This window comes from Drosophila bipectinata, chromosome 3R (genome assembly GCF_030179905.1).
Source record: "Drosophila bipectinata strain 14024-0381.07 chromosome 3R, DbipHiC1v2, whole genome shotgun sequence".
NCBI lineage: Eukaryota > Metazoa > Arthropoda > Insecta > Diptera > Drosophilidae > Drosophila > Drosophila bipectinata.
Window position 1 is genome coordinate 28,636,466 of NC_091739.1, and position 17,548 is coordinate 28,654,013.

General features: G+C 38.8%; 2 protein-coding genes across 4 annotated transcripts; one reads left to right on the forward strand and one right to left on the reverse strand.

Moving 5' to 3' along the window:
- Nucleotides 1–4,674: 4,674 nt before the first annotated feature.
- subdued (anoctamin 1) lies at nucleotides 4,675–16,680 on the reverse strand. Of its 3 annotated transcripts, XM_017233263.3 has the most exons (14): nucleotides 16,040–16,680; nucleotides 13,263–13,650; nucleotides 13,140–13,208; nucleotides 12,907–12,978; nucleotides 12,500–12,660; nucleotides 12,267–12,435; nucleotides 11,970–12,202; nucleotides 11,349–11,907; nucleotides 11,083–11,286; nucleotides 10,565–11,026; nucleotides 10,329–10,504; nucleotides 10,157–10,262; nucleotides 5,438–5,576; nucleotides 4,675–5,377 (listed from the first exon to the last, which is right to left on the reverse strand). In XM_017233263.3, exons 1-14 carry the CDS (start codon nucleotides 16,348–16,350, stop codon nucleotides 5,184–5,186), a joined length of 3,243 nt encoding a protein of 1,080 aa, XP_017088752.2. In that variant the 5' UTR covers nucleotides 16,351–16,680; the 3' UTR covers nucleotides 4,675–5,183. The 3 variants fall into 3 exon arrangements, with proteins under 3 accessions (XP_017088752.2, XP_017088753.2, XP_070137487.1); XM_017233264.3 differs by lacking the exon at nucleotides 12,907–12,978 and having other exon boundaries at nucleotides 16,040–16,679; XM_070281386.1 differs by lacking the exons at nucleotides 12,907–12,978; nucleotides 16,040–16,680 and adding an exon at nucleotides 15,050–15,134.
- Nucleotides 6,120–10,163, forward strand: LOC108119862 (uncharacterized). Its single transcript, XM_017233268.3, has 4 exons — nucleotides 6,120–6,333; nucleotides 6,387–6,508; nucleotides 9,702–9,858; nucleotides 9,919–10,163. Exons 1-4 carry the CDS (start codon nucleotides 6,141–6,143, stop codon nucleotides 10,029–10,031), a joined length of 585 nt encoding a protein of 194 aa, XP_017088757.2. The 5' UTR covers nucleotides 6,120–6,140; the 3' UTR covers nucleotides 10,032–10,163.
- Nucleotides 16,681–17,548: the final 868 nt, after the last annotated feature.

The window sequence follows — 17,548 nt, forward strand, 5'->3', positions numbered from 1 at the left end:
AAAAAACTTTTGTGTAAAAGGGAGAGAAAAATGATTATGACCTGCATACACAATCAACAAAAAATGAATCTGATTAATGCAGTTCTTTGTTGAATATTATTTATTCTGTTTTGATTAAACCAAATGGAACCGGTTCGATTTGCGCCTAATTTTTAGTTTTGTATTGCCAGCGTCTGGTCTGAGCCCAGTGACGTCATCACTCGTGTGCTCCCTATTTTCAAATACCTAATTTTAATTATTCGATTTGTTTGGTTTGCCTTCATTATGCGTCTCCGATGTGTTTGAGAGCATTCACCGCCAGTCGTCCAAAGAGAATTTTTTTGATGAACATTAAAAATGCTAACAAGCGCCAGGTGCTAGAGGTGATACTCAGTCACGAAAAATCAGACATATATGAAATATTAAATTTTTATTTTTATAAGGGCTTAGTAATATAATACCCGGTGATTTCATTGATGAAACTAACGAAAGACCATAAAACGACGCTCAAAAGTATGCTATAGAAATTGGCTTAGGAGAAAATGGAGTCAGAAGTGTCGGGTATCATAAACTTTATGAATATATTTGTTGTTTAAATTTACTTGCATAATCAAAAAACATATTAAATATTAAAAAACATTCCACACCTTCTGTATGTAACACAAATTTTATAGTCATATCACGTTCTCATCTTTAGAGGCGACCTTCACATTGACAATCGTATTATTTTTGCCGGATTTTTCGGTTTTTGGCAGCATGCAAACAAATCTGCTTATTCATGTGTTGACTCTCTTGACTTACTGCCTATAGAATTATAATTAGTATCAGCTCTATATTTGCACTTAGGATGCTTTTAGAACATTTAACCAAACAATGTTGTCGCCCGAATGTTTGCCTTAGATAACCAAGAATACTGATAATAAGGAACAGAACGACTCGATATTCCGACGACCTTGCCCGGCAATCAAGGCGTCCCATTCGATTTGCATAAGGCCGATGCAACACATGCATTTATTGTGGACGACATATTCGCTTTCATTAGACAAATGCGTCAGTCCAACTTGGCTCATAACATGTCAATATGGTTTAAATTGGTATAGGAATTCAAATTGATATTGAAACCCATAAAAATACCCTCTAATTCCCAGTGGCCTATACTGATAGGAGCTTTTCCAAATTACCCGAAAAGTGGGTCACTTATCGGTTAAATAGGTTGGCAAACAATCATATACCACAATCGATTAGGGTTTTATGCTTCATTTTTAATGTGAATGACGAATATTGGGTATTTTTGGAAACCTTAGATGGATTTAATGGATATTGCGAGAGGAAAAAATAAACTAAAAGTAAATATAGAAAATATATATTATAATAGTGGCATTTCAAGAAAACACAGCGCAAACAATTGGCTGTTTTGTTGATATTTTTTATTCGCTTTAGAAGTCGGCTAGTGTGTGTCTTTCGTTAAACATATTTTTCTTCCTATTTTCCAAGTGAATAAATATTAAATTGCTCGAAAAGCGGTCTGGTCAGTAAATATAATATTTTCGGTTTGTTTTTCTACAACCGAGGCTGAAAATATAATAATTTATTTAAACGAATTAATGAAAATAATAAATATTCACAAAATTTTAAATCAGATTATTTGCGATCTTTATATAATTAGTTTAATGTTATTTTTCAAAATTAGCCATGCTTATGCTGGGTTTTTTTGTTTTCAACTCGGGTTTATGCGATTGCTAATTCGGATGCGAATCTAATTAGGAGTCGGATGACGCCGATTGTCGGATTTTTTATCCCAAAACGAAACCCGATAAGCTTTCACCACGGTAATCAAATCTAAGCAGCTCCTTGCAGTCAAATCACTGGCATCATAAATCATAGCTGGAGCGTCGAGAAAGGAATACAAATGACAATCTAACAGGATTCGCAATTGTACCATCGAAATGGAATCAACGGGGGAGCACTTTGGCGGGGACCCAGAGCCACGGGCAAATGGAATGTGGGACAGGCTCCTCAAATTGAGGGTCTCCTGGCGTGTAAATGGAACTCGACATCGGTGCGGACGTTGTCTTTGAGGGGTCTTCGAGGGGTGCCTGGTCTATTTATAGAGCACCTCAAGGCCGGCAAAATATACACAGACAGACGCTGGCTGCCTTAATTTATAAGCACGCAAATCGCGTGTGCCACAGTGATACAATATACGTATATGAATAAACATAGTAGAACGAAAAGTTTTGGGAACTGCATACAAAGGCCAAAAATTGTATGACTCAGCGGTTCTTGGACTTCCTGCTTTTATGCTCGGAGTTGAAAGGAAATTGCTTTCATTACTCACTTGTTGTTTTTTGTGGGCTTCTGTTTTGCCAACCGAACAATTAGTTATGGTTTCTTATGGAAGCTAGATTGATGTTTTTCAAACAAAATAATAAAACCAGGAATTTATTGTAAAGGAGAGGTTAAGATTTAATATTTGATCATCACCCAAATGTTATGTATCTATTAAATATTTCTGCCTACGTCTAACCGGAAATGTACATTGCAATAACACATTATAATACGTATTTACAAAATTTATTTTCGAATTTCAGATTAAAGCCAATTTAAAGATGATAAGTGAAATTGAAGGTTAAACAGCACATGCATAACTTAATTGATGATTAATGAACTGCAAATGTGTATGCAAAATCCCAGCAGTAACATATTTATTACAATTTACTGACTTTCGATTCATAAAATTATAAAATATTGTTTTCAAGACTCTGTGAAAAATACCTGACCCGTGTCACATGACGTATGCGTAATTTTTCTCACACTTCATTGATTTAACAAGAAAGGATTTCCCTGGATTGAATGAGTTGTCAGGTGAGTTTGATGGTTTCTTATTATTCGAAATTTTCATATTTACGCATCAGGAAACATAAGCACCCAACATCATTATTCAATGTCGTGGCAGTCTTCCGGGCAAAGAAAACACAACCTGACAGAGCTCGGCACTTTGCACTCACCGTCATTATTTAGCGCCAACTTGAAGCCAACAAATATGTTAGTGTAGCCATGTAAACAATACCAGAAGGTCGGTGGGGTCAGGAGGTAAATATATATACGATTTAAGCCCAGTTGGGACGCCGTCAGCTGCCGTCAGCTAAGCAAGCCATGCCAAAATGTAAATAATTTAAAGCGCCCAGCATAAGCGGCCCAAGTCGTTGCCGGCTCGAGTAATTATAGGAACGATATTCGATTCCACGGCTGGGGATAATAAAAGTGATTCACTTAGCCGGAATTAGGAATTATTAAATCAATAAAATTATCAACCTCATTAGCATGAAGGTTGCAAAACTTTTTCGCCATCTCCGGGGGAATTTTCGCTTTTGTTCTTTTCCATTTAGAGCAAGTTCAAGGAACTTATTGCCGTGAAAGGAATCAAACTTTGGATGTGTACTTTGAACTGATATAAATCGCTACCCATTAGTGGCATTCAGAAGTCTGTCAGCACAAAGAACCGATGTCCCGGCAACTCCTCCAACTGGGAAATGCCACAAAGGACAATGCACAGCCAGCCAACCCACCCACTCAGCGGGAATTTCTAAGCAAGACAATGATGATACGAGGACGACGACAGCGACAACTTTCTTTGCTTTAATATTTTGCCGGCGCCCGGCACCAAAAATCGATAGCTGGAACGGGGAGAGGAGGGAATGTCACTTGACAAGATATCAGAACATTTAGCACTGTCGTATAAACTAGTTTATGGGCTTGATGAGAATATGTGCTAAATTAACAAATTATTTTTAAACGGAATGTGGAAATATAATTATATTGTCAGGGAGTACTAATATTACTCAATTCCATTTCTAGATAAAGTCAAAATAATGCTGTAAAGGTCAACGTGGCGTATGAGCAACGCAGCATCGTAAGACCTCAGTCGGTTAAGCTTGACATCATAATCCCGAGTTGCTTTCACAAATTAAATTATGAAACTAATAAAAATAAATGCAACAGCTAGGGAACTTGGTAATTAACTTACCCAAAGATGCGTAGAGAGTCCAGTACGCCCAAGGGCCTGCACCTGCTAAGGGGCATGCGGTATATACACTTTTAAGTTGCCAGGACAACGGTTGTGGTCGCTCCTAAGGATAATCTAGGGGAAAGCCGTTAAGAGCCGCAACTCCTGCAGTGGCCACAGCGCTTTGGGACAATAAACGAATGCACTGGCAGCTGCGGATGTCATCGAGCCCGGCATGGCGTCCTTAAAGTCCTAGCAGTCCTCGCAGTCTCCTGATGTTGACACTAACAATTCGCGACGTAAACTAAACCCGAATCCCAATCCACTTGATGCCGCTCGCTCAGCTTCTGGTCTGCACTGTGGAAAACGAGGCAAGCGAATGAAAAGTCCGAGTAGTATTTTTACTATACCGCCATGTGCGCGGTCAAAAATCAGCTGAGCTGAGAGTCTTTTCTCAAGTGACGTCATGACTGCGGCTCATGCGCAGGCAAAAATATTCAGAGAGAGGTACTGAGAGATAGGAAAAGTATCTTGTAGCTGTATCTTGAGGAAGTTTACCGCTGGGGCGCCAAATATGCTTGGCCCAAATGCATGCTTGTTGCGCCATTCGGTCCCCATCTCTCTCGGCTATGCCAGGGCTGGAGGCGCCACAACCGCTACAACTTAAATAGTCGGGTATATGGGCATTTCATTTCAATAACATGTTTTTCACTTTATTTCCTTTTTGTGTATAGTCAACATTATATAGAGTTTTCAGTACATCAACACCAAAATACAATATTCTATGAATGCAATAAATATATGTATGTTTTTGTATACATTTTATATTCTAAAAAATAATTGTACGAGTCATGTAAGAGCCTGAGTTATCTGAGTTGATGAGTTAATGTCTCTAGTTTGGGATATTCCATAGTTTCAAATTATAATAATTGTGCTCGTTTCTAAGTTGGCACTTGCATGGACTCCTTTAATACAAAGGTCTGAGATTAATTATAAAAAGCATAACCTATAAAACAGTTGATTTGTTGTAAAGCTTGTAACCAAATTACAAATCGCACTCTTCAATAAATGTGTCAAAACTAAGGCCTAATTAGTGAGTGAAAGGAACTTTTATAACACAATGAATTACGTTCAAACGGACTTAGAACTTAAGATTCAACTAAAAACTAAAGTCACTGAGCCATTTGTGCACTTGGTCCTAGCAATCGGCACCTGCGATGCCTGTGGTTTTGTTCTCTCCATGGATAATGGCATCCATTTCGATCTGAGTGAGATTCTCGGTCAGTAACTTTTCAATGTTTATGAACTTGGCATTCGGCTCCTGAATAGAGGCGGCATCCAGGTCCTGATCAACTGGAGTCTGAAGCACCGAGCTGCTTCGTTTAGCGCGCTCTGTAAAGAGATATAGAATTATTTAAAAGTTTAAATATATATTTTATTGTATATCCTTACCAAAACGAGCTCGATGAGCCTCTTGCTCGATGATAATCTCATTGGTCACATAGACTTCGCGACGGATTTGGTCACGGAGCTCCACACTCATGTCTGGAATGCACCAACGCACCAGAATCATCACCAAAGCCACAAAGTTCTGCAGAGAAAAGAAAAAGCCATTGTTGAGGTTATTTGATTAGTTAATCAATGTAAAATATTTCATCATCACTTGTCACTGAGTTGAAATATCTTTTTTAAATTGGGGTCACCAGAAGCCTTTCCAAGTGTAAGCGCAGTAAATGCAATTGGCTAAGAACAGCTAAGACAAGTGTTAGCCTCAACCCTAATATTTTGGGAATTGAGAACGAATTGACCCGGCTGGCCCCTTATTAAAAAAAGAAACCCCATAGAATCGAACATAGAAACCGGCACAGCACCATTTAGTAAAGCAAGCATGCAAACCATGCAACATACTTGGCTCGATGGACTTTGACTTTTTGCAGCATAAGAGAAATGGTAGAAGGGAAACACAAAATGGCAACTAAACGGATAATTAGCCCTAGTTCTAGTTAGAGTCACCAATTTCAGTTAGTAGCTGAATTCAAGTCGAGGCGAACGGTCGTGTTTAGAATCGAATTCTGGAAAGTTACAAAAAGGATATTCCTCAACTAAAGTGAAACATAGCCCTCAAGCCAAGGATATCAAGGATATAAAAATCACAATGAAATACTTTGAATTCTTAAGCCTATCCTCAGTGGGACTCAGTATAGCCTGTGGAGACATACTGATAGCTTTGAGCGTTCTAGCGCCCTCCAGCTATTATCTCTACTTTGACTTTATGGACATTGAAAAATGGGAATCAAGCAGCGAGGTGGAAGCCCTAAGTCCCATTAGATCCTTCTTTACAACATTAGGTATAATAGAAACTAAGTTTTAATAAAATAAATTATAATTATAAGATTTGCAGTGGATTATTTGTGGGTACGAGAATTCTCACAGGTCTTCTATATGACAGCAACGCTTATCATTTGGGTCAAGGCCTTGGTTAACTTGATGGTGGCCATTCTTCTAGTCGATGGCATCAAGCAGGTAAGAATAATTGTAGTTTACTATTTTTATACCCTTAACTTAAGGGCCTAATACTTAAGCAGTATTAAAGTCGGAACGGGATTTTTTTTTTTTATAATAATTATTAATTGTTATTTTATTGGCAAAATAATACGACATACCAACTTTCCTAAGGATCCCATCACAAAAAATGGACACAAATTTTAAAAAATATTTTGTCTCAGGATTTTGATGCAGAATTGTGGGAAATCAATCTAGAAATCGTTTAAGGTATTCCGCTTGAGAATCGGATGAGAATTGGGGAAGATATAGCCATCACTATGGACCCTATAGGGGAAAAACCCATTTCCAAGGGATCCCATCACGGAAAATGGACAAAAAATCTCAAAAATATTTTGTCTCAGGATTTTGATGCAGAATGGTGGAAAATCGGTCTAGAAATCGTTTAAGGTACTCCGCTTGAGAATCGGATGAGAATTGGGGAAGATATAGCCATCACTATGGACCCTATAGGGGAAAAACACATTTCCAAGGGATCCCATCACGAAAAATGGACAAAAAATCTCAAAAATATTTTTTCTCAGGATTTTTATGCAGAATGGTGGGAAATCGATCTAGAAATCGTTTAAGGTACTCCGCTTGAGAATCGGATGAGAATTGGGGAAGATATAGCCATCACTATGGACCCTATAGGGGAAAACCCCATTTCCAAGGGATCCCATCACGGAAAATGGACAAAAAATCTCAAAAATATTTTGTCTCAGGATTTTGATGCAGAATGGTGGGAAATCGATCTAGAAATCGTTTAAGGTACTCCGCTTGAGAATCGGATGAGAATTGGGGAAGATATAGCCATCACTGTGGACCCTATAGCGGAAAAACCCATTTTCAAGGGATCCCATCACGAAAAATGGACAAAAAATCTCAAAAATATTTTGTCTCAGGATTTTGATGCAGAATGGTGGGAAATCGATCTAGAAATCGTTTAAGGTATTCCGCTTGAGAATCGGATGAGAATTGGGGAAGGTATAGCCATCACTGTGGACCCTTTAGGGGAAAACCATATTTTCAAGGGATCCAATCACGAAAAATGGACAAAAAATCTCAAAAATATTTTGTCTTAGTATTTTGATGCAGAATGGTGGCAAATCGATCTAGAAATCGTTTAAGGTACTCCGCTTGAGAATCGGATGAGAATTGGGAAAGATATAGCCATCACTGTGGACCCTATAGGGGAAAAACCCATTTTCAAGGGATCCCATCACGGAAAATGGGCAAAAAATCTCAAAAATATTTTGTCTCAGGATTTTGATGCAGAATGGTGGCAAATCGGTCTAGAAATCGTTTAAGGTATTCCGCTTGAGAATCGGATGAGAATTGGGGAAGATATAGCCATCACTGTGGACCCTATAGCGGAAAAACCCATTTTTAAGGGATCCCATCACGGAAAATGGACAAAAAATCTCAAAAATATTTTGTCTTAGGATTTTGATGCAGAATGGTGGCAAATCGATCTAGAAATCGTTTAAGGTACTCCGCTTGAGAATCGGATGAGAATTGGGAAAGATATAGCCATCACTGTGGACCCTATAGGGTAAAAACCCATTTTCAAGGGATCCCATCACGGAAAATGGACAAAAAATCTCAAAAATATTTTGTCTTAGGATTTTGATGCAGAATGGTGGAAAATCGGTCTAGAAATCGTTTAAGGTACTCCGCTTGAGAATCGGATGAGAATTGGGGAAGATATAGCCATCACTGTGGACCCTATAGGGTAAAAACCCATTTTCAAGGGATCCCATCACGGAAAATGGTCAAAAAATCTCAAAAATATTTTGTCTCAGGATTTTGATGCAGAATGGTGGCAAATCGGTCTAGAAATCGTTTAAAGTACTCCGCTTGAGAATCGGATGAGAATTGGGAAATATATAGCCATCACTGTGGACCCTATAGGGGAAAAACCCATTTTCAAGGGATCCCATCACGGAAAATGGACAAAAAATCTCAAAAATATTTTGTCTCAGGATTTTGATGCAGAATGGTGGCAAATCGGTCTAGAAATCGTTTAAGGTACTCCGCTTGAGAATCGGATAAGATTTGGGGAAGATATAGCCATCACTGTGGACCCTATAGCGGAAAAACCCATTTTCAAGGGATCCCATCACGGAAAATGGACAAAAAATCTCAAAAATATTTTGTCTCAGGATTTTGATGCAGAATGGTGGCAAATCGGTCTAGAAATCGTTTAAGGTATTCCGCTTGAGAATCGGATGAGAATTGGGAAAGATATAGCCATCACTGTGGACCCTATAGGGGAAAAACCCATATTCAAGGGATCCCATCACGGAAAATGGACAAAAAATCTCAAAAATATTTTGTCTTAGGATTTTGATGCAGAATGGTGGCAAATCGATCTAGAAATCGTTTAAGGTACTCCGCTTGAGAATCGGATGAGAATTGGGAAAGATATAGCCATCACTGTGGACCCTATAGGGTAAAAACCCATTTTCAAGGGATCCCATCACGGAAAATGGTCAAAAAATCTCAAAAATATTTTGTCTCAGGATTTTGATAAAGAATGGTGGCAAATCGATCTAGAAATCGTTTAAGGTACTCCGCTTGAGAATCGGATGAGAATTGGGGAAGATATAGCCATCACTGTGGACCCTGTAGCGGAAAAACCCATTTTCAAGGGATCCCATCACGGAAAATGGACAAAAAATCTCAAAAATATTTTGTCTCAGGATTTTGATGCAGAATGGTGGCAAATCGGTCTAGAAATCGTTTAAGGTAGTCCGCTTGAGAATCGGATGAGAATTGGGGAAGATATAGCCATCACTGTGGACCCTATAGCGGAAAAACCCATTTTCAAGGGATCCCATCACGGAAAATGGACAAAAAATCTCAAAAATATTTTGTCTTAGGATTTTGATGCAGAATGGTGGAAAATCGGTCTAGAAATCGTTTAAGGTACTCCGCTTGAGAATCGGATAAGAATTGGGGAAGATATAGCCATCACTGTGGACCCTATAGGGGAAAACCCTTTTAAGACATCTCATTCCATATTCTAATACATTTTTTTTTATGATAAAACAAGGATTTCCCTACTATATGCGATATTTGATTTCTTAACCGCAAGGGTATGTCACTTCGGTTGTGCCCGAAGTTAGCCTTCCTTTCTTGTTTTAAATTTTATATGTACATATTTCCAAAGAAACGACTGGTTTGCATTGCCCCCTGGTTGATCAACTCTTGCCTTTCAATTGTCATTGAAACGGGCATCTTTGTGAGTTTGGAACTCAGGATTGATGAAGTTGATGCCGCTGTGGATCGCCGGATAGCGCGTAGCCTCATATTTGGCGTTTTTATAGGTGAGTTATCCTTGTATATAGCCCTCTTTATCCTTTAATAAATCCCTAATTATTTTACAGTACTTAACACGTTATTTTCGTATGGAATCTATGCCCTTTATCGGAAGCTCAAGTCTGCACCCAGTGAGAATGTTGAAATTATTCCACAAAATCCCCACACATTCAATGCCTAAAACTATTTTCAACAGTAGGATCATATACCATAAAGAATTGACCACGCTTTTGTTTCCATAGAGGCAAATAAAATAAGATGTGGGAGTACTTGCGAATATTTGGAAGTATATCCAGCCGAACTCACCTCAAAAATCACCACGAAACCCAGTCGGCAGGCCAAAATGATGTAGAACATGCTGCTCAAAGTGTATTTTTCCGGTGATGAAGGCGGTAATCGAAAGTCCGTGTATCTGAATAAGCATAAGACAATCATGAATAAAAAATGCCAACCAAATAGTGTAAATTATGTAACTTACTTGCATGTAGTGATGTTGGATAGGTCGCCAGCTAAGCTGTTCAAGGTGGGTGAATCGGATACTCTAAACTCGGATAAGGTAAAGTCCAGGTAACCATTCAAGGTTCCGTCTTTTGAGACATAGTTTCGGTACACCAATCGTGGAATCATGTCCGATGTAAAGGCAATAATAAATCCCTAAAAAATAGTTTAAAAGGTAATAAAAAAAAATATTTCCAATACCCCAAACACGCTTACGTTTGTAATCACACTTAGCTTGCCAATGCAATCCAAGATCCGATACCAAACTCCAATATCCCGGACACGCTGAGACACTGGTCGCTTGTGGTGGGTCAACAGTTTTTTGGCATCCAGACGCATTTCCAAAATATTATTCAGAAGTGCAAAAAATGGAGCCAGTGGAAAGGCAGCCACAAAAATGGTCACAAAACCATACTGCAGCACCATCTCCAAATACTCCGGGAAAAGACTCCGTGGACCCCAGTCGAGCAGCTTGAAGTCCCGCATCCATCGTTCGTCCTTTGTCTTATCCGGATTCGGGGTGTTGTTGAACAAACGTGATAGACCCACTTGAATGGCCAAAACCTTGCGCCAGAACATGGGTAGATACACTTCCAAAATGGTGTTGAAAGCTTGCTTTCCAACCATTATAATGGCCAGCTGAATGCACAGCTCTGTCAAACAGCCACCAGAGGAGCACTAAAGTATAGAATAAGATTGACTCATAATGTACAGAGCTGGAAGTATGGACTTACCTCCTCCTGGCGATAGTCAAAGAGTTTGTTATACTGCCCAGGATGTCCCACAAATTTTCCCTTAAAAAACGCTATGTAAAATATGGAGGCATAGTAGTTGACAAACTGCAAAAGATATATCTTGAGGGTCAGAGAGTCGTCGAACTGGGTTTGAGTGCGCCACATTTCCAGTTCAGTGAGGTACTCAGCCAGATGATTGTACATCTACAAATATAGTAATATATTTAAGTTTAACTCGCTTAGTAGGTTACATATTAGTAACTCACATAATTCAGGATATAGAGTAGGCACAGATTCACAAAGGCAGCTGATGCCGAGGCCAAAACTATAGCACTTGAGGTGGTCATGGGGCTAGCGCCTAGTTTAAGAGCCGCCAACATGGACATACGATACACCACCACAGCCAATAGAGCCACAAAGGCCAAAGCAATCAATAGTAGCACCACAGAAAAACTAAAAACCGTGGCCGGCAGCTTCATTCGCCAAAAGGGAACAGTGGGCTCCTTTGTATTCGTCACATAATCCACTCTGGTTGGAGGGATATGTTCCAGGCGAGCCAAGTACTGGGGCCGCGGATGCTCTTCGTGGACATCGAAGCCCGTCAGATCCCAGCGATGAGTGATCTCGGCCGAGTATCGTTTCCAAAGCTCTAGAAACAAGGTGGCCCAAAAGGACATGAATACAGCAAAGAACACGGTGCTGGGGTTGTCTATGAGGTAAGTCACTTTGGCATAGTTGCAGGTCTCTTTCAGGTCCCAGAAGTTGCACCAATCACAGAGAGGGCACATAGTTATGTTCTTGTTAGAACGCACGCAGATGTCTTTTCTAAATACAATAAATATTTAATTATTGTTTGTATCTAAGGTAGAAAATATTTTTTAGCTTACACAGGCACATAGTTTTTAAGGGAGAACCAAGAGTAAAGGAAGCAAATCACACCCACTATCGAAGCCAGCAATAACATGTAGGTATAATAGCCCAGCCAGGCAAAGTACAAGCCAATTTTAACACCAAAGTATTCCTTGATGTCATCCAGAGGCTGATAGCGATACCATTTTTTGACCGAAGCCCAGTGTTTGTAGAGCAACGCTCTCATAGTTCCAGTCTCCATTATTTCACCCTAATAAAAAAAAATTGTGTGCTTTATTCGATATCCTATAAGTCATCGGTTAATCTCTACTTACATCATGCAGGGGATATGCCGCACAGTAGACACCTTCAGCAATGAGACGCTCAATGCCAAAAGCCATGTCGTGCTGGTTCTTGGCAGGAAATCTCTGGCGGTCCAGGATGAATTCAACGATGCGAGAACGGACGGCAGTGGTAAAAAAACAATCCTGTCGAATATCGAACCTATGCATAAAGAAAGCCGTATTATTAAAGATTTCATTTGAAGAAAATTTCAATTAAAACTTACAGATATTCCTTATCTCGACTGTAAATGGCGGTGAAACGATGAGCTCGTCGGGGGAAGATGTCCTCATCTACATAGATATTTCGCAGGAAGAACTTGCATATGGTTTTGAGACTAGAAAATATGCTTTTCGTTGAACGATTGACCACCGACATGCCGGGAATCTAGAAGGGTCGAAAATTACTATTAGAACAGGTCCTCAAAGTATTGTACAAAAAAATAACTTTAAAGCTGGACTTTTTACAACATATTTTCTATGCTATTTTTGTGGTTAAGCTATTAGTTATTAGGCCTGGCTTTTAACTGATTTAAAATTACTCGCAGTTGAAGCTAAACGAAAAACAGCAATTCATTAATATTCAGTTAAAGGGTTAATAAAAATAATTAACTGATTCAACGTTCGGGCCAACCTTCTTGGACAGGTATTGAGCCGCATTATGGAGTCGATTCGATCTTTCGGTTATGCGCAAATTGCACAACGACTAAAATCAAAAAAAAATAAAATTAAGATAGTGATTGGAAATCATTATAAAAGAAAGTATAAGGCCGGAATCTGTACTTTTAATTTAGCCAAAAAGTATGCTTCAATTTTTGTTTAGCTTGTGATGGAGGTACAAATGGAAACCGGAAACACAAAAATTACCTCCTTCATGGGCATTCGCAGCTTAAGTATTTCCGCATAACGTCGCAGGACCTCCAAAGGAGCATGTATCTAAAAAGGTAAATTAATTAGCTAAAATATAAATACTCTAAGGTATAAACTTACCTTAACAAAACAAATCTGGTCCTTTTGTACAGATTCCACCTCCAGACCCTGGCTTATGAGATTCGCCTCGAATACCCTTCGCTTCTCCGTGTTCTCCGCCTCCGTTGGCTCGTGGGCATTGATCCTGAAGGCCAGGACAAAGTCGATGGACCGGCTACAGTCGTCAAAGAACAGCGAGGTATTGATTTCATCTCGCTGATAAAACTCCCGGGGGCAACTACACTCGCGATCATCGTAGGGGCCGTTTCCATTGCCTTTCGCAAACCCGGACTCAGTCATTGGCAGTAGAGGGGTTGAGAGATTCGTTAGCTTAGTCCTGTCCCCAGAGGACTTCTTTCCATTTGCCGGGAGCTCAACAGAGTTTGGCAGTTGGAGCGTCGATGCGTTGCTGAAAAGTTAATTTAAAATAAATTAAAGTTCATTAAAGGAAAATAAGTCGTTTAATTTCCCGGGTGGCCGACTCCTGGCGTGCGTAGGGCTCCTAATGGGACACTGAACACATAAAAATGCTGGAAACTACATACATATTTAGGTCAACCCTAGGGAGAGTCGAAGCTACTGAATTTTTACGAGCTGCCCCATCAAATGAACAGTTTGCTCCATATAGGCGAAGCACTCTGGTATGAGTTAATATTCGCTATGTTTACATTTATCAGCAAAAATGTATATACTCATCCAGTCTGTTGCTTGTGGAACAAAAATCTTTAATCATGAATATTTCCAAAGGCGTTGCTTACAAAGAATATGTATATCCAATTACACTCTAAGTTTTGTTATTTGTTTGCTAATAATAATTACCAATTCATGTGATTTTAGCGCTGACTTGCTATAAGAGAAGTCTTTAGTGAATCACGGCTGCTGTATCAAGTTCCGAATAATTTAAGATTCAAAGTGCAGTTCATGAGTAATTTTTCCGACTCACAGCAAGACAAAACTCTACTGGCATTTGTTGGTTTATTGCATCTCATAAATGATTTATTTATATTTATTTTATATAATAGGTCGCTGCCTGCATTGGTGATAGCAAATAGGGCATCTGGTTATCAAGGAATGTAATGAAAGGAATCGATTATTCTGCTTCATGTATTTTATATCAACAATTTTATAATTCAACACTTAAAAATTACAATTTTATGTTATAAAACATAAATAAGAGAATGTACGAATATTCTCTGACAACGCTGGGTGGGAATTTTTGTTTAACATTTCTTGCTCACGCCGCAAGTTTTGTTACTAATTTGTTGTGGTATATAGTTCTCTTTTGTATTTCAGCTGAGGCCGAGACTAAGACCCAAAACTTTAGAGTTCATCAAGCATTATTACACGCTTCCGGCCTTCACACACACCATAATTAACTTCTTTGATGAAAAAAATGATTTAAAATTTACATACAAGAGGTTTGATGATTTGTTTAGGCCCACACGGTAGCATTTTTGCCATGAGATTTAATCAAGGCCAATAAATGAGAGAGGCATTAATTTATTAAGCATATGTGGGACTGTTTTTCGCAAAATTTTCGCAAAAATTGCTTATATAATTTAGATGCTGAGGCTAAAATGGCCCAGATCGTATGGCTTGTATATGCACTGAAGGCTTATTCATCCGGCAAGATCTTAATGTTAAGGGTAAACACACAAAACGCCGCGTCACACACAGATAATGAAAACATTGTCTTTTGGTTTTCTCCCGATGATGATTAATAATTTCGTACACTCTCGGATATACAGCATTGCAATAAAAGAAACCCGTTTCCCCTAAAGGTCGGATCGGAATGTTTCAGAGCCTACCAGCTGATTTGATTACAATTACGATGGAAACTCTTGAATGAAATTTTTCACCTCTTGGTCGAGCGAATAATTTTTAAACACTGAGACCGAGACTGAAATCAAATAAAAGTCCACGAGCGTTGGCAATGGCAACGAACAAATACAAGCGTATGTTTGAGAGCGAAAGCCGAGAGAGCCCACAACGAGCCGAAAGAGGCACAAACAAAGCGGAGCGTTTTGCCGGTGGGGGCCGTTTTTCCACCCCCCACCTAGGTAGGGGGCTAGTGTTTCTTTCATAGACCTGAAGAGCAGGAGAGGAAGCTTTGAGCACATGTTGTGTTAAGCCCAGATGAGAGCAGCGACTGATCATCCGGATGTCAAGTGCAAAGTACCTATCATAAGTGATAGTTCAATGTAAATATTAAATGTATATTCGAGATAATTTCTAGATTCCTATACCCCTATTAGACAAACCCGTCTTATAGCTTACAATTACAAGCAGCTCAAAATCCATATACCTGAGACCCCCTTCTACACCATCATCATGTGTGTACTTCCCCTGAAACAATTATGAATCACCTAAGTGATAAAAATCATTCCTCAGCAAACAAGGTCATCAGAAAAGTGAACAGTAAAATCCAATATTTGGGTAATAACACTGAAAGCAATTGCACTAACAAATATTATTATTTCAGCAAGTGTTAATGTTAAACATGAATAGATAAGATATTACAGGGTGATTTATAGGATCTCCCAAGAACAATCTCTTCTAGTCAAGAAATTTTTTTAAATTTTGCAAATAGAACCAGCAACAAATACATTATCAAAGAGAAATTTAAATATAGATATTAAAAAAAGATCACCCTGTATTCCTTACAAAAACTCAATTACAGATAAATGACAACAAAAACCGAAACTGCAATTAGTTTTGATGAATGCTTCCTTTTACGCACAAGGTCTTTTTGGATTTCCCGCTCTTTGGCAGGGTAAGCCCCCTTATTGGATAATTACCTTTCGGCAAATCTAGCTCTTTTTTCGGTCAGACTTAGAGATGAGCCCAGCTCATCCTGTCCAGAATTTCGCTCGAGCTCCATGAACTTTTTCGTTTCGCCCCAAATACTGTCCGACTTGGCGGCCAATCGTTCGTGGAGTCCGTGGCGTTTCATTAGCTCCATGTCGAAGGGGGCCAGTGGGGTGGTGAATGGGGGTTCCAGGGGGACGGTGGGCGCGGGACTCCTTTCCAGCAGCTGGAAGCTCTCCTCGCCGTTAGTGGGTGGAGGCTCTTCCATGGCAGCCACCTTATCGTTGCCTAAATTTAGCATATTGTTGATGAGCGGGTATTAAAATTAGTCTCGCGATCCTCTTCTTTTTGTTTCTTTTCCTTCCACACTTCTTCACTTTCACACAACATCTGGGTACACATTTGAGTGTGTGTGTATGTTGCCAAAATCTGCTGCGAGGTCAACTTTCATCTGGGCCGCTCCGACATTTTCACTAACTACAGCTAGTATCACATTAATTCATTGCACTTTGCACTATTTATATATGCACTATATAATATAATTATCAGTTATCCGTTGATTCAACGGAGCGCGGAGAAACACGACCGTCAATAGACCGTTTTTTGCGTGTGGGCTATTTAGTTCTACAATCAGCTGGATTTCTCGTCCAACATTTGAACCAGTTCGCAGTTTTACAACCTCATACGTTTGGGGAGAGGAAGACCTATTATTTCGCAAATTTTCGCATTAAATTGATGTAATATATATTGATGTAATACATTAATTAATATATTCTTTTGTCAGCATTATTTTTCTTAAAAAATATTTACAATTTAAATTATTTTTTTTATCATTCTTTTGAAACGAGAAAATAGTGTTGAGCAACGTCAAATGACTGCGTTTCCTGTGAATGTTGCGCGGGCTTTTTAAAAACAAGTTTGAACATTTTGACTCAAAATATAGAAAAAATAGAGATAAAAAGTTTATCCAAAAAGAAATAGGAACACTGTTTTAGTAACATTACTCAGTAATGTCAGCGCGTCAGTAACATTACCGAACTTCAAGCTGCATATAAGCTGTAAATAATAAAATATTAATCAAAACTTGTACATATCCAAATTTTATAGAAATTTTAAGTTAAATAATTAATCAGAGTTGTATTTTTAGTCATCGGCTACCAGTGCAGCCAATCATTGCACTTTGCCGGGCTTTTTAAACATTTATTCAAATCAATCAAATCGGACATAAATATCAAAAATCAACTTCATTGTAGTAAATGCATTTCATGCACCGTTATTCATCAGTTTATTGACACACTTTGCATTTGAATGATAACCTGTTTTGAACAATAAATACATAAATAAAATATTTAGTAAATGTACGCGTGTATCTTAATTGAATTTATTTAAAATTTACAGCCTCTTCTCATGCAAATGAACAAAGTGACCGGATTACCAAAGTGCAGATTATTCCCCCAAATGGGAAGGCCAGCGAAATTGCCCGGCTTGGATCGCACAGA